The 27,368-nt window shown below is 38.2% G+C and overlaps 2 protein-coding genes and 1 pseudogene across 2 annotated transcripts; 1 reads left to right on the forward strand and 2 right to left on the reverse strand.

Moving 5' to 3' along the window:
• The window catches only part of LOC138878708 (CBL-interacting serine/threonine-protein kinase 20-like), a 245,739-nt pseudogene extending 224,325 nt beyond the window's left edge, over window positions 1-21,414 (forward strand).
• A 660-nt stretch (window positions 21,415-22,074) lies between these two features.
• Window positions 22,075-23,444, reverse strand: LOC104216975 (probable LRR receptor-like serine/threonine-protein kinase At3g47570). The gene is made up of 2 exons (XM_009767120.1): window positions 22,508-23,444; window positions 22,075-22,418 (listed from the first exon to the last, which is right to left on the reverse strand). Exons 1-2 carry the CDS (start codon window positions 23,442-23,444, stop codon window positions 22,075-22,077), a joined length of 1,281 nt encoding a protein of 426 aa, XP_009765422.1.
• An 890-nt stretch (window positions 23,445-24,334) lies between these two features.
• LOC104216976 (receptor-like protein 19) lies at window positions 24,335-25,498 on the reverse strand. The gene is made up of 4 exons (XM_009767122.2): window positions 25,126-25,498; window positions 24,850-24,945; window positions 24,543-24,758; window positions 24,335-24,465 (listed from the first exon to the last, which is right to left on the reverse strand). Exons 1-4 carry the CDS (start codon window positions 25,496-25,498, stop codon window positions 24,335-24,337), a joined length of 816 nt encoding a protein of 271 aa, XP_009765424.2.
• Between the last annotated feature and the right edge of the window lie 1,870 nt (window positions 25,499-27,368).

Here is a 27,368-nt window from a genome sequence, read left to right on the forward strand (position 1 = left end):
TGACAGTTTCAAGCTGTTGTTATATATATATATTACAAATGATGAGCATGTTCTAATAACACAAGTACATATCAGGAGGACGAAAGAGAAATTTAAGAAGTTTAAATATAAGTGGCTATCACGTACTAAACCTAAGCTGCAACCTTCATGGGTGATTTGGTCTAGAAGGAACTAGGTTTGTTGTGGTATAACATGCCTTGATATGATTCTACTCTTGGTTCATGAGTAACATTTTCTGCCAATTATTATTCCAAGTCCTGCAACAAGAATCACAATATATAAACTTACCTGATACAGTATAGATTATAAGCACCATTCTAGATTTGTGGCCAAATCTAGAATATTTCAACATGTACGTTTATGTATATCCTATGCTGCCTGCATCCATAATATGATCTGGTGAAAAGGATATAGTAAACAATGAATCAAAAAGATTAAGTCTAAGGGTGTGTTTGGTATAACGGAAAATGTTTTTCAAGAAAATATTTTCTTGGAAAACAAGTAGTAATCTTATTCATTTTTCGATGTTTGGTACGCAAATTAAGGAAAATAACTTCTCAAGAGTATTCATAAACTGGGTGGTTGTTGTTGTTGTTATAAACATGAAGCCATAAACGTTCAAACCAACAACCTTCCGAACCCACAAATTTCATAAACTTTCGAACCGCTAAACTTTCAAAACCGCGGAATTTCGAACCCGTAAATTTTACAATTTCTAAACCCGTAAACTTTCAAACACATAAACCTCCGAACTCATAATTTTGGAACTTGTAAAATTTTGAACATTTACACCGATAAATAAAAAAATTAAAACTAAAAAATATATTTAAAAAAATTTTTTTAGGGGGGGAGGGGGGTTGACAGTATAACGAAAAAAAACAGAAATTTAAATTATAAAAAAAAAAAGTAAAGGTGAGGGGGGAAGGGGGGTTGAGGTGGGTGGTAGGTGGTGCAGAAAAAGGAAAAACAGAAATTTAAAATTGCCAAAAAAAAAATTAAGGTAAAAAAAATATTTTTTTTTTGCGGGGGGCATGGGTGGGAGTGAGGGTGTGGTGGAGGGATAGTAGGGTGGTAACAGAAAAACTGAAACTTAAAAAAGAAAAAACCTTTTTTGGAGAGAGGGGGTGGGGTGGATTGGTGAGGGTGGGGAAGGTTGACAAAGAATTTTGGAAAATATTTTCCCTTCTCTTGATAAGGAAAATATTTTTCAAAATATTTAAACCAACCAAACATGGAAAAATTGGACATACCAAACACACCCTAAGAGCAAACAAAAGCTATAAAAATACCGATCAATTTTTCTCCTCAAACAAAAACCCAGCCTGAATTCAACTTCAATTGTCTCAAATTAGCATATACATACGTGGCAACAATGAAGGAATTGGGAGAATTCGTTGATACTGTCACTGCAGCCTTATAAACAGGACCACCATTCGCAATTGTCACGATCCAAAACCACCCGGTCGTGATGACGCCTATCATAGAACTAGGTTAGCCGACACATTCCCAAACAATTTGGATATTTCATTTAAAAACCAGATATTAACCTGTTCATACTGAAATCCCGTAAAAGAAGTTAAATTCAAAAATCAACAACAACAACAACAACAACAACCCAGTATAATCCCACAAGTGGGGTCCGGGGAGGGTAATATGTACGCAGACCTTACCCCTACCCCGAAGAGTAGAGAGGCTGTTTCCAGGAGACCCTCGGCTCAAAAAAAGCAATAGGAGATGATATATTAGTACCATAAAAATGCATAATAAAATAACAACAATATATAAGAGATATGAAATACAGAATACGAAATACGAAATACGAAATAGATGGTTGGTATAGTACAACTAGAAGGTAAAGCCCTGCATCAATAGACGACCAATGACATTACTAGTCTAACTCCTAACTGGATAGTCTCACTCTATTGTGCTGTAGAAATATTCACACTCTCCCCTAACCTACAACCTTAATGCTCGACCTCCATAATTCCCTATCAAGGGCCATGTCCTCAGTAATCCTAAGTCGCGTCATGTCCTGTCTGATCACCTCTCCCCAATACTTCTTAGGTCGTCCTCTACCTCTCCGCGTGCCCACTACAGCCAGTCGCTCACACCTCCTCACCGGTGCATCAGTGCTCCTCCTCTGAATGTGCCCAAACCATCTGAGTCTTACTTCCCGCATCTTGTCCTCCATGGGGGCCACACCCACCTTCTCTCGAATATCTTCATTCCTAATCTTATCCATCCTTGTATGCCCGCACATCCACCTCAACATCCTCATCTCTACTACTTTCATCTTCTGGATGTGTGAGTTCTTTACCGGCCAACATTCAGTTCCATATAACATGGCAGGTCTAACCACTTCTCTATAAAACTTACCTTTTAGTAACGGTGGCACTTTCTTGTCACACAAGACTCCCGACGCTAACCTCCACTTCATCCACCCCACCCCTATACGGTGTATGACATCCTCGTCAATCTCCCCGATCCCCTGAATAACCGATCCAAGGTACTTGAAACTACCTCTCTTGGGAAAATACAAAATGTGGAAAATACAAGCCCGACCTCGGGTGTCACTAAGTCGTGAGCAAACTACAACTGTTTCGAAATACAACAAAACTGAAATAGTTTGGAAATCAACTACTAATATCTAGAGGGAGATAAGAGGGAGGAGGACAAGACTACGATCGCCATGCAGCTACCTTGCCAACTCCGAAATATCTGCGGCGGATGAACGCTCACTAGCACGTCCAACAATCCCTGGATCTGCACACAAGGGGCAAGGAGTAATGAGTATGCCAATTCAGTAAGTAATAAAAGTAAATAAAGACTGAGCAGTAGAAAACACATAAAATCCACATCATGAAAACTCAGTAAGTACAACATGCCTTTAAATTAGTATATGAGTCAAATCATCTCGTTTAAAATCTGGTCTCAGTAAAAATCCTTTAAAACATCTTTCAATAATGTTCGAACAAGTGGTAAACAATGAGTAAAATGATGAAAACATAGATAGTCCCTCGGGCAAAACATCACTCGTGAACCGCCCCTTGGGAAAACATGAATTATTAACCTCCCATCGGGCAAACCTCACAGTCACACATAATCAGACTCTCAGGCACAACATGAATCAAGAACAGCCCCTCGGGCTAACATCATATCACTCACTCAGGGTACCCGTACTCACTGGGGTGTATAGACTACGGAGGGGCTCCTACAGCCCAAGCTCTATAACAAGCCACCTCGTGGCATAATCAAACGGGCCCTATGCCTTATAAAAACAAGTCATCTTGTGGCATAAATCAATCAGGCCATCGGACTCACAATAGCAACAAGCCACCTTGTGGCATAAATCAATCAGGCCCACGACCTCACAATATCATGAATCAGTAACAACCTGTTGCGACGTGCATCCCAATCCCATAATATCTTCACAAAATAGGATCTCGGCCTTACTCAGTCAAAAACCTCTCAAGTCACTCGGGCTATGAGTAAAACAGGGTGCTCAGCCCAAAATATCATTTAATGAATCAAAAACGAAGTAATAAAGACTGAGTTATGAAATCAGTAAAACATAACATGATTGAGTATAGATCTTAAATCAAAACAGTGAGGAAATAATAAGAAAAGGCCCTTAAGGATCCAAAAAGCTCTAGCACAAGGTCCAGATATGGCATTCAACCCAACTTATAGGAAATTCTTTCTAAATTACATAAATATCAAATAGTTTCAGTCAAATACGCAACTATATAGTTGCTACGGGATGGACCAAGTCATAATTCCCAACGGTGCACGCCCATACGCCCGTCACCTAGAATGTGCATCACTTCACAATAGTGAAACAATGTGAAATCCGGGGCTTCATACCCTCAAGACAAGATTTACAATCATTAATTACCTCAACCGGGTTAATCCTCTATTCAACAATACTCTTGCCACTTGAACCGGCCTCCAAAAGACTCGAATCTAGCCACAAACAATTCGACGCAATCAACACGAGCAAAAGGGACCAATCCCAAAAGAAAATACTAAGTTTAAGGCCAAAAGTAAAAAGTTATCTCAAAAGCCGAGCCCCAGGCCCGCGTCTTGAAATCCGGCTAAAGTCACAAAATCCGACAACTCACTCGATTACGATACTAACCATACTAGTTTCACTCAATTCTGACTTCGAATCGGCTTTCAAATCTCAAAATTTCATTTTATGAAGTTTCCACAATTTTTCCCAAATTTTCACCTGAAAGTACTAATCAAATGATAAAATCAATGATAGATTCATGTATTTTAGTCAAATCCGAGTTAGAATCTGTAACACCCCAAAAATTCGGATTAGGTATGAATGAGTTAGAGGAGTAGTAAGGTTATATTTTGGACATGTGAAGTCTCATCGGGATAATTATGGGTAAAATAGTTGTTTCAAAATCAAGATGGAAAGTGAGGTGCATAAGATTTGAAAAAATCGACTAAGTTTGCAGAAGGCCTATCTTCAAGCAGGTTTTCGTGCAAAATGTGTAAGGAATTTGGGAAACTTCAAAGCACAAAAGTTGTAGGCCGTTGCAATAGCTTTCCAACGATATATTATAGAGGCCAAACGGATCTTTGTGCAAAATGTTATGCGCATTTTACAAAATAGTATGCGATATGCGCGCCCTGAGCGCGCCACGAGCGCGGCCGCGCTCCTGAGGCAGTATTTCTGCCATTTTGCGAGGTCAGGTGCATGGTTAGGCCTATTAGGTGCATGGGGGTTCTCAGAGGCGGTCATTTTAAAGCCTACTTTATCCCCCATAGCCCCAAAACATAAAAACTTGCTCTAGAAAGGGGAACTCTCAAAAACCTAACTCCTTAAGGGTCCCTCCACCACCCAAGGTAAGCTCTAATGGTAATTCTAAGTTAATTTCAATTTTCAAACATCTTATTAACATGGGTAAACCCTCCATATCATTAGATATTCGATTGGGACATCAATGTTGAGAGAAGGAACCCTAGAACTCAAATTCAAGAAGATTGAACATCAAGAATGTAATATATTCACCCTCTAATTGATTATAGTGTTGGATTAATGACTGTAGACTACAAGTTCATGAGATATGAGTTGATGGGTTTGATAGAAAAGCATGAACAATTTTACGACGTTACTAATTACCTCAAAAATAGAGTTTAGCCTAGTTCCTTGAATAGTTGTAGAACTTCTATTCTCTAGCTTCATAACTTGTTCATGACTTTCATTCTGAATGTTGTAAGCTTAGTGCGTATTCAATATAGACTTAGGTTCGATGCCCCCGAGTCTTAGTATAGATTACTCAGTGTGTCATAAATAGTTGAAATTTCAGTGTTCATAGTCAGTACAAGAATACATGTCTCAATCTAGTCCTATTCAGTATTCCAGTATTATGTAACTCAGTGTGATCCAGTATTCCAGTATTATGTAACTCAATGTGATTTATTATTCTAGTATCATGTAACTCAGTGTGATTCAGTACTTCACTATCATGTAATGCAGTATGATCTCAGTTCCTGATTTTAAATCCTTGAATGTTGAACACCAGTATTTGGGCATGAGGCCGTAGTTTATATGCTTTATGCATAATTAGTCATGAGGACGTAGTTTATGCTTTATGCATGTTTGAGCCTAAGGCTGTAGTTTATGCTTTATGCATTTTGGGCATGAGGCCATAGTTATGTATACGTATACTTGGGCCTGAGGCCGTAGCTTTTGCACATATATATTGGGCTAGAGGCTAATTCAGATAAACAGGTTGTTCATCATTCAGAAGATGGTGTATTCATATCCATACTTCCTTTACCATTTCAGTTACCAGTTATTAGTTCAGTTATCAGTTATCAGTTCAGTTTCAGTTTCAATAGTTATCATTTGAGTTATCAATTATCAATTCTCAGTTATCAGCTTAGTTTTAGTTTCAACATTTATAATTCTTTCTTTCAGTTGCTTTACATACCGGTGCAATTCAAATGTACTGACGTCCCTTTTGCCCGGGGACTGCATCTCACAATGTAGGTAATGATCTATAGGTTGATGATTCAGAGCGCTAGGACTCTCGTATCAACTGTTTGGTGATCCCCAATTCTTTTGGGTAATTATAATTATCTTATAGTCTTCAGTATTTTCAGACAGTCAATATTTTCAGTACTTCATTAGAGACTTCATAGACTTGAGTAACAGTTAGAAAGAGTCGCAAGCTTTTCATATTAAGCTATGTTGGCCATAGATATGTTTCAGAATTGTATTAGTATTCCAACACTTTGATTTATATCATCAAGACTTTCAGTATATCTGCATGTGTTAGTTTATCTTCCACATTCAATATGTTATAGTATCACATGTTGATTCAGCCAGCCAGTTGGTTCGCTCGGTCCCATGTAGTCAGGCACCGAGTGTCGTATTACGTCCAGGTTCAGGTTCGGGGCGTGAAAAAGCTTGGTATCAGAGCCCTAGGTTCAAGTGTCCTAGGGAGTCTAGGAAACCATGTCTAGTCGAGTTTCCTTTATATGTGTGTGGCGTCCACTCATATAAACGGTTAACTATCAAGATATCCAGGATTGTCTCATTCGTTCTACTCTAGATCGTGCCATGAAACGTAGAGCAATAGGTAATCTTCTCTTCCTATTGAATTCCAGACGTATCGAATGCCCAAGCGACGGGCAAGAAAAACCCATGCTTCTAGAGATGATGATCCCATTGGGATATAATTATGGAGTACAACTTAGTAACAAATGAGACTTGACAAGATGTTGGAAATGGGATGCAATGGATAGTAGTACAGATTAGAGCATAACCTTATCAGAAAGTACAAAAGCAGTTATCATATTTTATGGTTATCAGTTTATCTCAGTTACTAGTTAGCGGCCTTTCAGCTAGCAAGTTTATGATTATTCGGTATGCCAATTATCAATTATTCAGTTATCAGATCTCCAATTTTTAGTGTATCAAAATTCTGGTGACTGGTGAGTATACAGTGATGCATATGGATTCTCAAAGAAAATGTAAGTATCAATGATTATAGAGAAACCTTTGCACATTTTAGGTTTGGATTAAGATTGAAGACAAACTGGATGGCGCAAGAAGTGATTTATTAGATAATGATATACTCTGAAGGACAAGTTTGTGTATGGTAGCGTACTCATATATGTTTTACCTCATGAAACAATTTCATTTTTAACTCTTGGGAATAGAGCCACAAGTTGGATGATGATAGTTCAGATGTCAGATCCTAACATTGGTCACTATAGTTTTGGACAGAAAAGAGCCTAAGGGTAAATTACCTAGGAGTCAGAAGCATTTGTTACTACCAAAGACGTGATTTCGTACAACTCCTGTAAATGACTAGAAAATATGATGTATGAAGTGAGAACCAAGAGCATCGAATAGTGAATTTTAGGGAACGATTTTAAGTTGTTTAGATTTATTCATAATAGAACTAGAAAGTACCACGTTAGTAAGTTGCTATAAGAAGTAGCTATTATTATGAGATAAAGGATATGACAATTCCCTTTAAGTTATGTGACTAAGTGTTTACCCCGAATGTTTATAATCTGATATGATTTTGAAGTATATAGAAAGGACTATTTTGTAATGATTTATAATCAAAGCATAGGCAATAGGTAGCATGAAACTCGTTAAAATCCCTACTTATCAGTGTCGCAGATGCGAAAATGATTGGGCAGAAGGTATAAATTGTAGCCTTCGTGAATTATAGCTAATTTCACCATTTTTATCTCGGCTTTGGAGCTTTTTGGACGATTTGGGAGAGGGATTTCAAGAGAACTTCATTGAGGTAATGAATTTGGACCTAAAACTCATTCCTATGCTATTATTTCACGGATTAGAGCTAGACATCATGGAAATTAAGGGTGAAAATTGGGGAAACTAGGGCTTGGGAACTTAGGCCTTTGATTGAGGATTTGGTGGATCATTTGAGGTCGGATTTCAAAACTTTTGATATGTATGAACTAGTGGAGAGATAAAGAATCTATTGATGTAAAAATTATTGAATTCCGAGATGTGGGCCCGGGGGTCAGGTTTTGGTAATTTCGGAATTTGTGTCATATATTGATTATTTTCGCATGGGCTTGGTTCCCTTAGCATATTTTGACATCCTCGTTATGGTTTTGGATAGATTCGACGTGAGTGGAGGCCGATTTGAGGGGCAAAGGTATTGCAAGCTAGAGATTTGACCGGTTCGAGGTGAGTAATGATTGTAAATGATATTCTGAGGGCTTAAAACCCCGAATTGCACATCGTAGTGCTATATTGAGGTGAGGCACACGCTTGATGACGAGCATGGGGTCGTGCACTATTGGGGATTGTGACTTGGTCCATCCCGATTGATGATTTTACCACGGATTTGGCTGAAATCTATTTGCTATCATCATTATTTGGGCTGAATGCCATATTTGGGCTCCGTGCCAACTATTTGAACCCTTCAGAGATTTTTACTGGTTTTTCCTCACTGTTTTGACTCTTTACTGAACTTAGTCATGTTATATTTCACTATCTCTCGTACTCAGCCATGTTTACTCTATTTTAAAACTACATGGCCTTTTAAATGACATTTTGGGCTGAGAATTATATTTTACTATTGCCCGAGTGGCTTGTGAAGATTTTGACTAAGTAAGGCCGAGGGCCTATGTTATGAGGAAACATTTGATACTGATTATGAGGCCGAGGGCCTAAGACATGTAAGCCACAAGGTAGCTCGATTGATATGAGGCCGAGGGCCTAGTGATGATGCCACGAGGTGGCTTGATATTGTTCTTGGGCTGTAAGGGGCTCTTCCAGGAGTCTGCACACCCCTAGTGAGCGTGGGTACCCATTGTGATGTGAGAGTGAGCCCGAGGGGCTGGTATTATTCCATGTGATTGCCCGAGGGTTAGTACTATTCTAAGATGTTACCCGAGGGACGAATTTGCTGATACTGTGCCCGAGGGGAGAGCCTTTATCTATTTATTTTCATAATTTACTGTCAGTTACCTGCTTAATTATTGAAAAATGCTTTTCATGAAACTACATTCGAGTTAAAGGATTTTACCTATCTTTCACTGATTTACTGTTTTAAATGGTTTTATTGCTTCATTATAGAATGCTTTGTGCCTTATGTGATTTTTTGCTTTCAGTCTTTATTTATATTTGTTACTCACTGATTTGGAGTACTCACTTTACTCCCTACATCCATGTGTGCAGATTTGTCACGACCCGAATCCCGAACCTGGTCGTGATGGCGCCTCTCATGATGACAAGGCCATCCAACTAACCCAACTTGACTCTTTCAAAATAGTTAAACAAAAATGAACGGCAAGATACGACTTAATAATATTAATTAACAGATTTACAACCCAACACAGCCCTAATCGGGATGTCACAAGTCACGAGCATCTATAAGAATGAAATTTCCACTTTACAGTCTAGAAGTACACTGAACAAGAATAATGAATAACATAGAAAGATAGTGGTGCTGCGAACGCTGGCAGTCACCTCGCTAAAACCTCTACAACTCTGCCTCCACACAGCCAATACCCGCTACCGGGTGAATAAATACCTGCAACTGCACGTGAGGTACAGGGAGTGAAGTGAGTACTCCAACTCAGCGAGTAATAAAGGTAAATAATAACTGATCAACAAGAAATCACGTAAAGCAACCAACATGCTATATAGAAGCAGTGTAAAACTCCTTGAGAAAAAAAATCAGTGAAACTGTGAATTCTTTAGAAAATACCTTGGTTCAGTTTTAAACCTCTTTTGAAAATGATCTTTTCAGCAGTTGTGAAATAATTTCAAAAGAATTAGTGCCGCTATGCACAGAAATCCGCCCCTCGGGCACAAATACCACAGTTAAACAAGTAAAAGACAAGCAAGTATGCAAAATGAACATATAAACCTCGCCCCTCGGGCAATCATATAGAATAGTACCAGCCCCTCGGGAACAAATTAGTTCCTGGTCAGCCATAGTTACCTGACTGCACAGTGTTATTCCTGGTCAGTCATTGTTACCTGACCAAATTACAGCATATAGTGTCATTGTTACCACTGTCTCAAATCACATGGGTACCCGTGCTCACTGTGGGGGTGCAGAATCTGAAGGGGCTCCTACAGCCCAAGCGCTATATCATTATAAGGCCTGAAAGCCTGTTCATATCAACATAAGGCCTGAAAGCCTTCTCACATCACACTCGACGCCTGAAAGCCTCCTCACATAACACTCGAGGCCTGATAGCCTCCTCACATAACACTCGAGGCCTGAAAGCCTCCTCACATAACACTCGAGGCCTGAAAGCCTTCTCACATCAGTCAACATATCCTCACATATGGCCCTCGGCCTCAATCAGTCCAGAATATAATCACAAGCCACATGGGCAACAGTAAAACAATAATGCTCAGCTCAAACACCAGTTCAACCATCATTTAATTCTCAAATTTGAGTAAAAATATAGCCGAGTTCATGAAACAGTATAATTCAATTGGACTGAGTTCAAATAATATTTCAATTAGTGAGGAAATAGTGATGGAAATTCACAAAGGGTTTCGAATAGTTGGCACGAAGCCCAAGTATGGCAATAAGCCCAAGTCATGGTGAAAAACAACAAGTCTTTATCAAATACGCGGTAAAATATCAACCGGAAAGGACCAAGTCACAATCCCCAACGGTGCTCTACCCAACGCCCGTTATCCAGCGTGCAAGTCACCTCAATATAGCGTTAAGATATGAAATTCCGGGGTTTCAAACCCTCAGGACATCATTTACATCAATTACTCACCTCAAGACGGTCAAAGTCTAGCTCGCTATGCCCTTGCCTCACAAATTACCCTCCTCGTGCGACGAATCTGCCCAAAATCACAACGAATATGTCGCATTATGCTAAAGAGACAATACCCAATCGAAAGAAATCGAAAAACATCAAAATTCACGAATTTGATAAAACCCGAGCCCTAGGCCCACATCTCAAAAAATCAAAAAATTAACATCACCGGATATCTTGTCTCGCCACGAGTCTATACATACCAAGAACTCCCAAATCCGAGTTCAAATGACCCATCAAATGCTAATTATTTGGTTTCAAAATTCAAACCCTAGTTCTTGATTTGTAGGCTTATATTTCATGAATCTCTAGGTATAATTCACAATAAAAACGAGTTCTAAGTCCAAGAAACTTACCTCAAGTCGTTCCCTCTTGAATCCCTCTTTATTCTCCACCAAGAAGCTCTCAAAATGATCAACCATGGAGGAAAAATGACCCAAAATCGCGGATGAATTGGTGAATTTTTCGGAAGTACTGTTCACACGCACGGTTACTATTCACGCACGGTTACTATTCACGTGCATGGTCATTGTTCGCCCGCGGTTAGTGTTCACCCGCGCAGTTACTGTTCACGGTGCTAAAAAATTACAGCAGCAGCCAAAAAAATTGCAGAACTTTTCTTTTCGCTAAAATGGTTCTAACTCCATCATACGAACTCGGAATTAGATGATTCTTGTTCCTATGAGTCACAAATAATGACACGAACATAGTCCTTCAATCGAAACTCAATTCGGAGCTCGTTTGCTCAGTGCGATATCCATTTCGCTCGTTAAATAATTAACTCATGTTTTGCGTCAAAAACCCAATCGCGACTTGATGAAATTAGACCAAACTTTCTAGATGACTCCTATAATTCATTATTTAAATTTTTAAAATCTCAAAATAAAATTTCGATCTCTAGAACTAAAAATAGACCTTTGGATCATTACATGCTTATGCTTAAATGGCAAAACTCTTCCAAAACTTATCCGAGCCTCATGGGACCCCGACCAAACATGCCAACATAATTCATAATATTATTCAAACCTCTTTCAATCATCAAAACACCTCAAACAACATCCAATTACCCAAAACTCATCGAATTCAAGCCTAATTTTCTAAAAACTTCCGAAATACACTTTTGATCAAAAACCCGACTAAACCACGTCCGAATGACCTGAAATTTTGCACACATATCCGAAATCACCTAACGAAGCTACAAAAACTCTTAAAATTCCATTCCGACTCTCAGATCAAAATCTCACCTATCAACCGGAATTCGCCAAAATACTAACTTCGCCAATTCAAGCCTAATTCTACACCGGACGTCCAAAATTACTTCCGATCACACTCCTAAGTCACAAATCATCTCCCGAAGCTAACAGAATAATTGGGATTCAAATCCGAGCCCTCTAACACATAAGTCAATGTCTGGTTGACTTTTCCAAAACAAACCTTCCTTAAAGAGACTAAGTGTCTCATTTCCTACTAAAACCAATCCAAATCAACTTATTCACACCTAACACTGATAATGAATCATAAAGAAATAGGAAATGGGGAAAACGGGGCGGTAACTCACGAGATGACGGGTCGGGTCATCACAAGATTCACGCATTGCTGATCCTGCCAGTGCTAGTTGAGAGCTCCTACCGAATATTCAGAGTTTACGAGGTAGCTACTTGGCATCCACAGTCCCGTGTTTCTCCTCCGTTATCATTTCTATCTCTTTTCAGACAGTTGTACTAGTTTATAGACTTAGCAAATTTGGATTATGACTTGTAGATGCCCATGACTAGTGACACCCCGGTATCGGGCTATGTTGGGTTGTTCTTCTGCATATTTATGATATTATCTGCTACTTCAGATTTATTTTATCATGTTTAGACTATTTATTAAATGCTTAAATGTTAATAATTAGGAAATGCGAAGTGTCAGCTGGTCTTGTCTTCATGAGAGGTGCCATCATGACCGGGTTCAGGTTCAGGGTCGTGACATTATGAGTATACGAGAATGATGGGGCGATTTGAGTTGTTATTGGTTAAGGACGTAATGTGCATGGAGCAGGAATTCATTTGGTTACATTAAGGTGGAGTTATTTCCTTAGGTACTGTAGTGCTAATGGGGCACAGGTCGTTTGGTTTGTTTGGTCCGTTTGGTTAGTCTAATTGAGATTTGAGTAGAGTGGATGACTCTCAAGAATGGTTCCAATGAATTCAAGATTTATATGTGGCAATTAGGAATCTTCAGGATGTGTATTTGGATAGAAACTGAAATTTATATTGGAGGATGTCAGGAGTTGTGGCATTTTTATATCATTATGGATTCAACATATCAGTATTAGGAAGGCCAAGGTAATGGCTTTAGATTCGCAGAAGGTCTCTTCAGAGCGGGTATCTCGGTTGTGGTACTTTTAGGGGTGCTTAAGAAGGAATACAACGGTTTGTGAACCTTAGTGCGATGTGGTTTTATGCTAAAGTTCCTGGGGCAAGTTTAGTTAAGGAGAGTAGTGTACTAGCAAGGATAACTATCAATTTGAAGGTAATTTGGAAGGAATTCAGAGAATTAGGGAAGCTTGGCAGTAGGTTGGATCGGCATGGTAATGGATATGATTGGTTCTTTGGGTGCTTATGATTTGGTGGGCTTCTACAGGTATTTTGTGGCAATGCTCTTGGGTTTTGGTGACCTGTGTAGCTTGGTTGAGTTAGAAGGATTCAGTCCTGATGGTTTGGTTTTGTGCAAATGGGATTCAGAGAGTTCTTGATGGATTCTATCACGGTTAGAGATGTATATTTCCCACTGGCGTGAGGAGCATGTGATGTATAGTGATTTTCTCCTAGATGGGATCAAATGGAAAGTTCTTGGATAATTAAGTATGCAGTTTCTTGTGACTCGGAGTGGAATTCAAAGTTCTCGTATTTTTTGTATGATGGCATAATATATGCGGTGTGTTGTGTAGGATTGAAATTTGCATGTGTAAGGTCATATTTCAGTTTAAAAGGAAAGGTCATGAGTCTTTAGGAAGCATGGATAGTTTTAGATGACTAGGTAAATGATATTACTATCTGGTATGGCTTGATGAGAGTATACATTTCAGAAAGGACAATATGTTTTGATTTATGGATACTTCATTGGTATTGCTACACTCTCCTGGTTGATCGACTGTTGATGTTCAAATTTTGTTTTGTGGCACAGAATAATTACAGAATTATTCCTCATGGGATGATCGTGTATTGGAGAAGTGTTAGACATTCAGGCGGTGGAGTTGAGATCAGATATGGCGATTCGTGTGTTCTATGAATTTGGAAAACGAAAGTTCTTAGAAACAGATTGTTTCGTGGTTGTGGACTGTGGAGATGTGGAAAAGTTAGACAGATGATAGTAATCTTTATGGTTCAGTCATTGTGGACTTTCAGAGTGTTATGTATCTATTTTTGGGTAACCGGATTGATTTGGGGTTCATTAGTAGGCCCGATTGGGATAAGTGTTTTGCACTGAGTCGGATTGGTTGGCTCTGTAGTGCTGTTGTTGAGGGACGTGCCATTAAGTTATTGTTGGGTTTATTTGTGTTCTAGTATGATTTATGAGTTACTCTCCCATGCTACGAGGAGTTGTGATTCGTTGGTTTTAGGCACACATGGAGCGATTCTATTATGGTCTTATATCGAAATTTGAATGAGATGAGTAATTGGGTATTGCATGATGGAGGCGTATTGGTTATGTTCTTTTGGGTTTCGTATGGCATTGTGTTGTCTGATTCTCCATGGTTATGGTAATGCAAATTGAGCATTGGATGTCGAATTTTGCGTGGTTAGTAATTTGAACAAGGCAAAGTGAGGTATAAAATATGGATCAGCCTGGTTGGAAGAATAATATCAAAAGTTAGCAGAAATTTGCTAAAGTTCCTATCAAAGAAGAGAGAGTTCCACAACTTGTTGATACGACGAATAGCTAACAGTTTTTGCGCATTTCTTTCATCATTGGTAGTATATGAAGGTGTTAGAACGAGGCTTTGTTTGATAAGAGGATTATTACCGACATTGGGTTGTTTAGAGCAACTACTGTAATTAGAAATTATCACTATGAGTGTTTGAGTTGTGTGGTATATCATGTAATTCCATCTTGGGTTATGGCTATGTCTTTTAAAATATTGTTAAGACTTATACAATGTGAATATGCGAGATTCAGATCTTATAGAAAATTTCGGATATGGAAATTGGATTCTAAGGCTTATGGGCTAAGTTGGGTTAAAAAATGTCAGTCATGTTGTGTTATCAGGCCTATACCGGATATGGTGACATGGGATCACCCCCGGGTATGTGCATGGTAAGGTTATACAACGATTTGTTGGCCTTTGGAACAACTCTGGGAGCGTTCGAGGACGAATATATGTTTAAGTGGGGAGGATGTGATGACCCGACCGGTCGTTTTGTGCAATTACACTAAGCTCGGTTGTTTGAGGGCATGAGTAGCTCCATATGATGTATTATGACTTATGTGAATCAGTTTTGGTTTTCTAGGTTATTCGGAATTGATTTGGAAGAATGATTCTCAGCTTGAAGCATTAAATTTGAAAGGTTTGACCAAGTTTTAACTTTTAGTATTTGACCTCGGATTGGATTTCTGATGGTTTCGTTAGCTCCGTTGGATGATTTTGGACTTAAGAGCGCATCTGGATTCTGAATTGGAGGTCCATGGTAGAATTTGGCATGAAATGGCAAAAACTGGAATTTAGGAAAGTTGGATCGGGAGTGGACTTTTTGATATCGGGCTCAAATTTTGATTCCGAAAGTTGATGCAGGTCTGTAATATCTAATGTGGCCTGTGTGCAAAATTTGGGGTCAATCGGATGTGATTTGATAGGTTTTGACATCGAATATAGAAGTTGGAAGTTCTTAGTTTCGTTAAGCTTGAATTGGTGTGTGATACATAGTTTAGCGTTGTTTCATATGATTTGAGTGCTAGACTAAGTTGGTATAATGTTTTAGGACTTGATGGTACCTTTGGTTGAGGTCCATGGGGTCCTCGGGTGAATTTCGGGGTGAGTTTTGAGCGAGTTCGGGCATTTCGGCACTCTAATGTTGTTCTGGATCATGAGGGCGTGGATCACACATTTTTGAGTGTCGTAGCACTTGAAAAATCGTGGACCGCGACAGAATTTGGCAGAAACCACAATTTTGTCCGTGGCCGCGCTCCTAAAGAATCCACAAGTTCATTTGTCCGACTTCGAAAGACTATATCTTTTTATCTACAATGCATTTTAAGATGTTTCAAAAAAGAAAGTTGTATCCCTTCGTGTCTAGTTTCTAGAAATGTAAATAAATCATCATTTAGACCACTATATAGAAAGGTATGGCCAAAATACTAAGGCCTGTCAGTGCAGCCACAAAAAGTACGGCCGCACCACTTTTTCGTGACCACAGGAGCTTGGATTTTCGCGGATGTGCCTAGATTTCCTCGGACCGTGTATTAGAGACCAGAGGGCGAACTATGTATATGGGAATTAGGGTATTATTTAACATTTTGGACCTAGGGAGCTCAGTTTGTGGCAATTTTTCGAGAGTTTTTCAAGGAAGTCATCGAGGTAAGTTATTCTAACTCGGATTTGGTTATTATACATTAATATATCACTGATTTCATTATTTGATTAGTATTTTGAAGTGAAAATCTGGGGAAAATTAATCTTTGAGATATGAATGTCGATTTGGAGTCGGATTTGAGTGAAACTAGTATGGTTAACCTCGTAATCGAATGGATCAGATTTTGTGACTTTGGTCGGATTTCTGAGGTATATGGCATTGGCATGCATATATGACATACATGCATAGAGACGCATTTTTCCTCTTGCTGTACGGTATCATGTTATTCATGACTTTTTGCATACATTGATATGTGGTTATAGAGAGGTATTTTACACTTGTTATTTGAAAAAAGGAAATGAAACATGTTTACCTATTATGGAAAGGATTTTCAGGAAAAAGTTACAGTTTTCAAAACTTACACATATTTTTAACAATTGCAGTAGAGGATTTGGGCTTTCATTGGTATACTTGAAAATTGGAACTCTTTTCGGAAAACTATGAAAAGGTTTAGCACTTTATTTCTGAGATATTTCCTTATTTATTTGTTGTACACTGTATGAACTATTGTTGGTTATTTGTGTTGGACCCAACCTATGTACCAACTCGTCAGTGCATTCAACCTGAAGTTAGCTTTGTTACTTTTTGAGTACATGGGTCGGTTCTACTCATACTGCACTTCCTGCATAGAGCATGCAGATCCTGAATGCCGATGTTGCTACGTTTGATGGTTGATGGATTTGAAGGCGTACTTGTATTCCTACTGTAGCTGTCTCTTGTTCACGGTAGCCTTAGACTATAAATTCTGTTTATATACTTTTCAAATAGAAGATGTATTTTCTTCATATCAGCTTTGAAAACTCTATTCTTAGAAGCTCATGATTTGTACTACCAGTACTTGGGAAATGTAGTAGATCCAGATAATTTATTTATGCTTAATTGACTTATTAACATTATTGAGGTTATATAGTTATTAGTTGGCTTACTTAGCTGGTTGGGTTAGATGCCATCATGACTAGTAGATTTTGGATCGTGACAATAGGCTTAAACATGAAAAGGAAACAAAGGAAGACCTCGTAGCTATAGCAAAAGGGAGAAATCATTAATAACTGTACAAAACATGTATATGAATGAAGCTTCCGTTTAATTTATATAATTAACCTCATTGGTTTCCAATTGTTTGGTTTAGATAGTTTTTTTAACAATTATTTTCGTTAATTAATTTTACGATCTGCCATTGTGCTACATTAATTTAGAGAGGAAATAATAATATTTGTTGCTACTAGAATTTCAAAAGCTAAAATAGAATCATGTACAAACCAAGTGCTAAAATAAAAGACAATCTTTACAAGTTTAAACTTGAACCACCTTCTCCAGATATGATTCCATCATTCAAATTTAATGGAAATGTATAAGAAAATTAGTAAAGGGGAATTCAAATGTCCTGAATATTTCCCTCCTGAGGTGAAAAAACGTCTTTCGAGAATTCTTGATCGGAATCCGTGTTCAAGAATTGCATTAGCTAAATTGATGGACAATCATTGGTTTAAGAAAGGATTCAAACAAATTGATAAAACTCCAATTTTAGATCAAGTACAGGACAATTCGCCTCGTAAGGTTTTCGATATTGTTGCTGATTCGGACGTTGAGTGTTCTTCGGGGCAAAAAGAGCCTACTTGTTTGAATGCTTTTGATATCATTTCCCTTTCTCCCGGTTTTGATCTCTCAAGCTTGTTTGAGAAAGACAAGAGCCATAGATCTAAGGCAAGATTCAAAACACAAAAGACGGCATCCACTATTGTTTCGATTCTTTGATTCCATGAACTTTGATTCTTTGATTACGACTCATCTAGAGCTCACAGTTCCTAAACTAGAGAGGGCCAAAGCTGAATTTCTAGGTATTTTGGGAGAAAGAGGTGGAGTTCCATTGTATGGATTCAGGAGAAAGAAGGTAGGAGGGCGAGGGAATGAAGCAGAAAAATGAGCGTTGGAACACTAACAGAATATTTAACTGCGTTATTTTTTAACTCTATTTGAAGTTTTTTCCGTTAGCTTTATAAACCTTGTAAAGAGTTAGACCATACCTGTCCACTTTTATAAAGATAAGGGATATTTTATATTTGGTGGGATAGATAAAGGACAAAAATACTCCTATAAGCGTATTTAAGAGACTATCTAAGTCTTTTCTTCTTTATTTGATGCTTTAGAAACAAAATGATGCAATTGAAATCGATGCGAGAGTCGAATTGGAGGAAAAAATCTAAGCGAGCAAAACATATATAGCTTGTGTCACACCTCTTGATCACCAATTAAATTCTACGTGTGAATCCTGAACTTAAGTTGAAACAGAGAATTTTTATTGCAACAGTTTGAATATGGCAAGTTCTTTAATATAATGTAGCCATTAGGGAATAATCTCGTGTGATGACCCAAAAGGTCATCTTCTATTTTAAAATTCGGTACCGTATTTCGAGGCCTTAAAAACCTTATTTTTATCTCTCCTCTATTTGCTTGCACAGTTCGGGCGTGCTTCCGGAAACCTTTTATATGAAAAATTGAGGAATTAATAATTTTTGGCCTAAAAAGTTGATTTTTGTTGACTTCGGTCAACGTTTTGGGTAAGCGGACCCGGACCCGTATTTTGACGGTCCCGGTAGCTCCGTAGTAAAATATGCGACCTAGGCTTATGCCCGGAATCGAATTTCGAGGTGTCTAACCCGAGAAATAAATTTTTGATGAAAATTGTAAGACTGAAATTATAATGATTTAAAGAAATTGGTTAATATTTGATCTCGTTGGTATCGGGTCCGTATTTATTTTAATGCAAGCTACTATTCCATTTCGTTCCGCACTTCCTTTTTCTTTATTATAAAGTGTATGCAGGCTATATTGTAAATGTCTCGCCTTAGCCTCGTCACTACCTCATTGAGGTTAGGCTCGGTATTTATCAGTACATGGGGTCGGTTGTACTGATACCGCACTCTGCACTTTCTGTGTAGATTTTGGAGCCAGTTGTGGCTGATCGAGAGGTCGGTTACATGCATTCACCTAAGAGATCCAAGGTATTCCTGTAGGCGTCCGCATGCTCTGGCGTCCCTCCTATGTTTTTACATTCATGTTTTATCTTCTTTCAAGACAGATGAACTTTTCTTTCAGACTTATAATTATAGATATTCTAAGTATGTTCGTGGATTATGACACCTATTTCTGGGTGGTAACAGTTTTGATAATGTTAATAGCATATAGATAACTGGTTTATTATGTACTTCCGCATTTATTTCTATTTGATTTAGCTTTGTTAACTCTAACTACAAAAATGTAAAGGAAAAGGTAAATATAACTCTAACATTGGCTTGCCTAACTAGTGCAGTGTTAGATGTCATCATGGTCCCAACGATAAAAAATTCGGATCGTGATATCTCGTGACTAAAATAGAAATATACTTAATCTTCTTGCTTAATTATCTTACAAATATTGTTAATGTATTTTATTAATTCTAACTCCATAGAAATATAGATATTAGATTGTTCCTAATAATTTTTCTTGAGTAAAATATTGTTCTTGGTAGTTGAATTGCTAGTATGTGTCATCTCCAACCTATTGTTACCATAAAGCTTGACTTGATTTATCAGAAATATCTATACTAAATTTAACTATAAAAGAAGGAAAATTATGGAGTTGTGTATAGGGATCATGTCAAAATATACAGTTAGGATGTGCAATCATGGGTACAATCAAACCTTTTTATAACAGTTGTATCTGTTCTGATATTTTTTGGATACTATAGACAAGTGCTAATATAAATGATATATATTATAACATAACATTAAAAATCAGTTCCGATTTTTTTTTACTTTTATAGTGAATGACTGTTTTCTAGGGATGTTGTTATGGAAAGGTTTGACTGTACAATTAAATTTAGATAGACTCAAGATAAAATCACTAAAGAAAATTCATGATCAGGACTTGATAATTCTTAAACGACAACACAAATAACTGCATTAAAGAGAAAATTAAACATGAAACACCAATCCTAAATCATGTACAAGACAATTCGCCTCATAGTTTTTTCGATGTTGTAGATGATTCCGATGTCGAGTGTTCTTCAGAGCAAAAAGAGCAGATCTCAACAGTGTAGCCTACTTGTTTGAATGCCTTTGATGTCATTTCTCTTTCTCCTGGTTTTGATCTCTCAATCTTGTTTGAGAAATACAAGAGCCATAGATCTGAAGCTAGATTCACGACATAAAATCCGGCGTCCGCTATTGTTTCGAGGCTAGAGGAAATAGCTATGATGGGGATTTATATGGTAATTATATCGAAATTATATCATCATCTCATTTAAAAGTTTAAACTTTTATAGAAAACACGCTTTATTTAATTGATTATGTCTTCTATACGCCCTCTTATGCTCATACATGCCGGTCCAAGTATTTTCTATTAGCCAAGCACGCGATATTCTTTTTTCTAACAGATGGTGGTGAGACTACTTGGATCCAGGGCATCAACCTCCTCTTGTACTCTATTGAATTTGTGTAATCCTGAGTAGGCAATTTCACTAAGGGATTTCAAGGATAATTTTTAAAAATTAATACTTGACCTATACACAAAGAATAATTTTTTGGCAAAGAGTGTTCCACTGACCACCCTTGAGCCTATGCGGCTTAGCTTTTGTGATCATCTTATCTAAAAATGTATCTGACCAACCTTATCCTATGTGGCTTCACCTCTATGATTTTCATCTAAAAACTTAATTTGTTAAGTAGAGCAAACTGTATTTACTTGATTATGTCTTCAATAGGTGAAGAAGAAAGATGGGATGGTAAAAATGCAAGGAAGCAAAGAAGGGTGAAAAGGGAAACTAGCTATTGATGCAGAGATATTTGAGATTACACCAGCTTTCCATGTTGTAGAAGTGACAAAAAAGTCAGGAAACACTACAGAATATAGGAAGTTCTGTGATCAAGGCTTAAATCCTTCTTTAAAAGATATAGTTTGGACATGGCAGGGCAGTAAGCAGCAGCAAGTGGAAAATCAAGAATTCAAACCTTAGAGGTAAAGAAAATTTTAAAAAAATATGTTGTAGAGTTTTTCTCTTGGGAAGTAAATTGATGTTGCATTTTATCTCTATGTTGCAGCTTTTTTTTTCCTATATAAATCTTCTTCTTTGTTCTTTTGGAACTTTTGAGGGAGCTAATATTTTTCTGTTCTTATTAGTTGAAGTCTGGAGGCTGATTTTCTACTTCATTAAAGTATTAATTTGATTAGAGTATTAAGACATGCGTATATACTATCCTTCCCAGACTCCACCTGTGGGATTACACCGTGTTTGTTGTTGTTGTTCGATTTTGAACTCAGTATTCATTGATTTGATACCACTAAGTTGATCAAGTATGCCCTTATATATCAAAATATTTTTTCTTGTATTTAAGGGTAATCATAGTAATATTCAAATGGTTAAATTGTTTCATACTGGTTTATATCACTAAATTCGTTGGTTTCCAATTATTTGGTTAGATTGATATTATTGTGTAATTGTTTTCCTCTATCGATTGTGTTGCACCATTTTACAACATTAGTAGTAAGAGGAAATAGTAAGATTTATTGCACTCAACTAGCATTTCCAAAGCTAAAAACAGAATCTTGCACAACTAAAGTACTAAAACATATGCAACAAACAAGTGATTTGGATCAAGAGTTTCAAAGAACATGCTCAACATGCAAGAATTTGAATCTTGATCTTGTGTAGCATCCCTACGACATCTTTCATGTCGATCCTTCTTGCAGGAGAGTCAACACAACAATCTAGTGCCACTTTCATGATCGATGCCACACAATCTAGCTTCTTGTTTAAGTGATTATCCCGTGGTGTTACTAAGTTGGCATCTACAACATCCACTATTTCCCCTGGGAGTGAATAACTCACCCATTGCTTCAAGCTAAGATCCCCATTGAAAATTTCATCGTTAGGCTTTCTCCTTGTAAATGTTTCCATCAACATAATTCTGTAACTATAGACATCACATTTTGTTGATACCAATCCATCCCGTCCATACTCTACAGTCAAAAAAATTTAAAATGTTAACATTTATATTAGTGAAAAAAAGAAAGGAAAATGAACGGTCAAAGCATAAAAAAAGATGTACCTGGTGCAATATAACCCAATGTTGCTAAGGTTTTAGTGTATAAATCACTCTCATCTTCACCAAGCAGTTTTGAAATACCAAAATCGCTTAGGTGAGCTACCATATTCTCATCCAGCAAGACGTTACTAGGCTTCATATCACAGTAAATCACATGCGATAAGCACTCATGGTGGAGAGATTCCAATGCACATGCCACGTCTATCATTATGTTCAGTCTCTGCATAATGTCTAAGAAGTAGTTGTGTGAATACAACCACTTATCGAGGCTTCCATTGGGCATGTACTCAAGTACTAAAGCCTTAAAATCAAGGTTGGAACAACTAGTGATGACTTTTGTGAGATTCCTATGGCGGAGGTTGCGCAAAACTTCACATTCTGTATCAAAACTCCTGAATGCCGCTTCCAATTGAAGATTGAACACCTTAACTGCAATAGGAGTCCCACTTCTGAGTATGCCTTTGTAGACAGAGCCAAAACTCCTAGAACCAATCAGATTGCTCTCGCTAAGCGCATCAGTTGCTTGGAGCAGTTCATAATATGAAATTCTTCCTCTTGTTACAATAGACAATGAATCAGCTTGTTGAGGAGCTCTTTTACTTTTTCTATACCTTATCCATACAAGCACAAAGGCGATAGGAACAAACACCAGTGCAATTCCCAGTAGAAGAAATAGAACTAGCATTCTGTTCATATTTGATCTATGCTTTGAAGAAGTGTGGCATGGGGGGACACTAAATCTTGTCGAACCACATAATGCTTCGTTGAAGAGAAAAAACTGACTTGAGAGGTTCTTGAAAGGACCCCCAGAGGGGATTTCACCATAAAACTTGTTATAAGAGACATTGAAATACTTCAGGTATTGAAGTTTCTCAAAAGACTTGGGAATGGTTCCTGATATATTATTATGAGAAAGGTCTAGGAATTCTAAACCTACCATGTTGCTCATTGAGTCAGGTATAGATCCTTACAACCTGGTGTGTCTCAAAGAAAGGTTCATCAAATTTTCCAAGCCTCCAGTTTCACTAGGAATGTCACTTGAAAATTGATTCATTGACTAATCTATTTGTATAGCAGCCTTTAGATTTCCGATTTCTGGAGGTAAAGAACCATCCATATGGTTTGATGATAAGTCAAGTATTATTAGATCTTTAAGGTTCCCTAAGCTTGTTGGTATATTGGAACTGAATTTGTTAGAACCCAGATGTATCTCTCTAAGGGAAGAAATATTCCCTAAACAATTAGGAAGTGATCCTGAAAGTTGATTTTGATTCAAGTAAATAGTATCCAAATGCTCCAATTTACATAGATTATCTTCAATAATTCCTGTAAGTTTGTTGTCACTCAAGGCGAAACCCTGAATGTTTCTCATGTTGCCAATTTATGTGGGAATTGATCCAACCAAGTCATTTCCAGAAATATCAAAGTCAAATAAGCTGCTTAAGTTCCCAACTTCATTTGGAATTCGCCCTTTAATTTTGCAACTACTGGCGGTAAGCAATGTAAGAGATGTGGAAAGGTTACCTACGGAAAGTGGAAGTTTACCATTTAGAGGATTGAAAGATAGAGCAAGAAATATCAAATTTTTGCAATTGGTTAAGGAACTCAAGAAGCTTAACGATGAGTCGCTCATTAAATTGTTTCCCAACAAGTTTAGTATGTGTAGATGAGTCAAATATCCAAGAGATTAAGGAATCAAGCCAGTGAGTTTGTTGTATGAAAGCTCTAAGATAGTAAGTTTTGAACAATTGGAGATTGAATGAGGAATAGTCCCAACAACATTTGTCAAACCACTCAGATAAAGACTTTAAATATTGGGCAAGAAAGAACCTATGTCAAACCAACCGATCTCAAGCTTGAAATATTGAAGATCTGCATTGCAAGAGAACCACTAAATCTATTCAACGTAATATCAAATACCTCCAAGTTAACGAGATCGCTTATCTCTTTGGGAATTTCACCTGGAAACACATGAAGAAAGAAGGATTATTACTAACGAGTTTAAGTTGTATTTTTTGCTATCACTTTGAATGCGCACCAGTAAACATGTTAGAAGTAAGTTCTAGATTCTGCATCTTGGTTAAGTTGCCAATCTCTCGGGGTAAGGATCCCTTGATATTGTTCTTCATTAGTGAAAGTAATTGCAATGATGAGATATTGAATATGGATATTGGTACAGAGACGATAATTTGGTTCTCCTCTATGCTTAATTTCACCAAATTAACAAGATTTCCAATTCCCTGTGGAATTATACCTGCAATTCATGTTCAATAAGTATTTTTGGAAGTAATTAGATAAAATACAACTAGCATTCAGCAGTAAAGATATACCTGTGAAATGGTTACCTCCGAGGTGCAAGAACTGCAAATTACGTAGACTTCCAATTTCACTATGTATTGGTCCATCGAAATCATTATTTGATAAAGACAATATTTGAAGTTCTGAACAATTTGACAAGCTTATAGGCAAATGACCACGAAGCTTGTTCAAAGATAAATGAAGCTCTTTGAGTAATGGAAGACCATCGCATAAACCATTAGGAAGATTTCCTTATAAGCTATTGTTTGTAAATCCAATGACTTCAAGTTTGGAAATGTTGAAAATTGAGAAAGGTATAGAACCTGTAAGCTGATTATATTCTATGGCCAAAAAGTTCAAGTTGTGAAGATTGCCAATCCCTTCAGGGATAGAACCTATGAGATTGTTTACAGCCAAGCTTAAAAACCTTATGTTTTTAAGATGTCCAATCTCTTTTGGGATCTGACCCTCTAAGGAATTGAATGTCAAATCCAAGGTTTCTAGTTTAGAAATATTGGAAACGGTAGAGGGGATGGATCCAATGAAGTAGTTGAAACTAAAATCAAGAAACTTAAGCCGACGCAAACGTGTCACTTCTCGAGGCAATTTTCCATAGAAATTGTTGCTTCCCAAGTCAAGAGAAACAAGAAAGGTGAGGTTTTCAAAATCTTGTGGAATTCTGCCCGTAAGATTCATGTTGGAAATATTCAAGGACTTCACTTGCTAGTGGCGAGAACCACAAGTAACTCCAGCCCAATGGCAAACAGAAGTAGTTGAAAACCAGTTTTCGTCAAAGAAGTGAAAAGGATCTGAAATGATTTGGGATTTCAAAGAAAGAAGAGCTAATTGATCAGTGGAAATGTTGGTTTCTTAGATAAGTGCCAGAGGATGCTTCGTACAACGGGTATTCTAGAGACCAGTGGGGTCGCTTTCACTACTTATCAGCTTTATGGAGCTACCTTCACTTGGTGGGAGGCTTTTGATAGGCGTAGGCCTGTTGATGCAGCACCTCTTACCTGGCAGCAGTTCTTAGTTCTCTTCCTGGAGAAGTATGTGCCGCAGTTCCGTAGAGAGGAGCTGCGTAGTGAGTTTGAGTGGTTGCGTTAGGGAGAGATGATTGTGATGAAATACGAGATGAGGTTCTCCGAGTTAGCTCGTCATGCTATTTGGATGGTTCTGATAGATAGAGAGAGGATTAGGAGGTTTGTTGATGGCCTCACTTATCAACTTCGTATTCTCATGACCAGGGAGATGGTGATTGGTGCTACTTTCGAGGAGGTTATGGATATTGCCCGTGAGATTGAGTCTGTTCGTCGCCAGGAGCAAGAGGAGAGGGAGACCAATAGGCCTCGAGAATCTGGTAGTTACAGTGGTACTCCTTCGAGGGGTCAGTTTCAGCATGGCAGAGGCCGTCCATTCAGGCATGCTTAGCTAGCTCGCCCAGGTTATCGTGGGTCATCATCGGGTCATGGTTCTCACAGTTCTCATCAGGGTCAGTCATCACTTAGTGCATTTCCAGCTCTGAGTTCATTCCGTGCTCCATCAGCTCTGGGCTCTTCTATGTCGAGTGCATCTGTTAGTCACTCTTGTGCGAGGGGTTCCCTTCAGTTCCCTTCTCCAGCACCTGGGAGTTGTTATGAGTGTGGTGAGATGGGTCATATGTAGAGGCAGTGCCCTTGTCGTTTTACGAGTTCATCTCAGCAGAGGGGTCAGTTATCGGCTTCAGCGCCAGTTACTTCACCACCACTGCCCATCCAGATAGGGGTGGAGGTCAGTCAGCTAAGGATTTCCCTAGAGGGGGAGGTCGACCAGGTGGTGGTCAGGCCCGTTTCTATGCACTTCCAGCTAGACTTGATGCTATTGCTTTAGATGCTGTTATTACAAGTATTGTTTCAGTCTTCCACAGAGATGCCTCTGTATTATTTGATCCCGGTTCCACCTTTTCATATGTGTCATCATACTTTGCTCGTTATTTGGGTACGCCCCGTGAGTTTCTTGCTTCACTTGTTCATGTATATACCCCAGTGGGCGATAATGTTGTTGTAGACCGTGTGTATCGGTCGTGTGTGGTGATTATTGGGGGTCTGGAGACCCATGTGGATCTTTTATTATTGTGTATGGTGGATTTCGATGTCATTTTGGGCATAGATTGGCTATCTCCGTGTCGTGCTATTCTGGAATGTCATGCTAAGATAGTCCCATTGGCTATACCGAGTGTGCCATGGATTGAGTGGCGAGGTGTGACTAATTATGTTCCCAGTAGAGTGATCTCATTCTTGAAAGCCTGGTGTATGGTTGGGAAGGGTTGTCTTTAGTATCTAACCTTTGTGAGGGATGTCGTTGCTGAGACTCCCAGTATTGATTCTGTTCCAGTTGTGAGGGATTTTCCTGATATGTTTCATGCAGACCTGTCGGCATGCCGCCGAACAGGGATATTGATTTTGGTATTGACCTGGTGCCGGGCACTCAGACCATTTCTATTCCTCCGTATCGTATGGCACCAGCAGAGTTAAAGGAATTAAAGGAGCAGCTTCAGGAACTCCTTGATAAAGGGTTCATTCGGCCT

Source organism: Nicotiana sylvestris, chromosome 9 (assembly GCF_000393655.2).
Source record: "Nicotiana sylvestris chromosome 9, ASM39365v2, whole genome shotgun sequence".
Classification (NCBI taxonomy): Eukaryota; Viridiplantae; Streptophyta; class Magnoliopsida; order Solanales; family Solanaceae; genus Nicotiana; species Nicotiana sylvestris.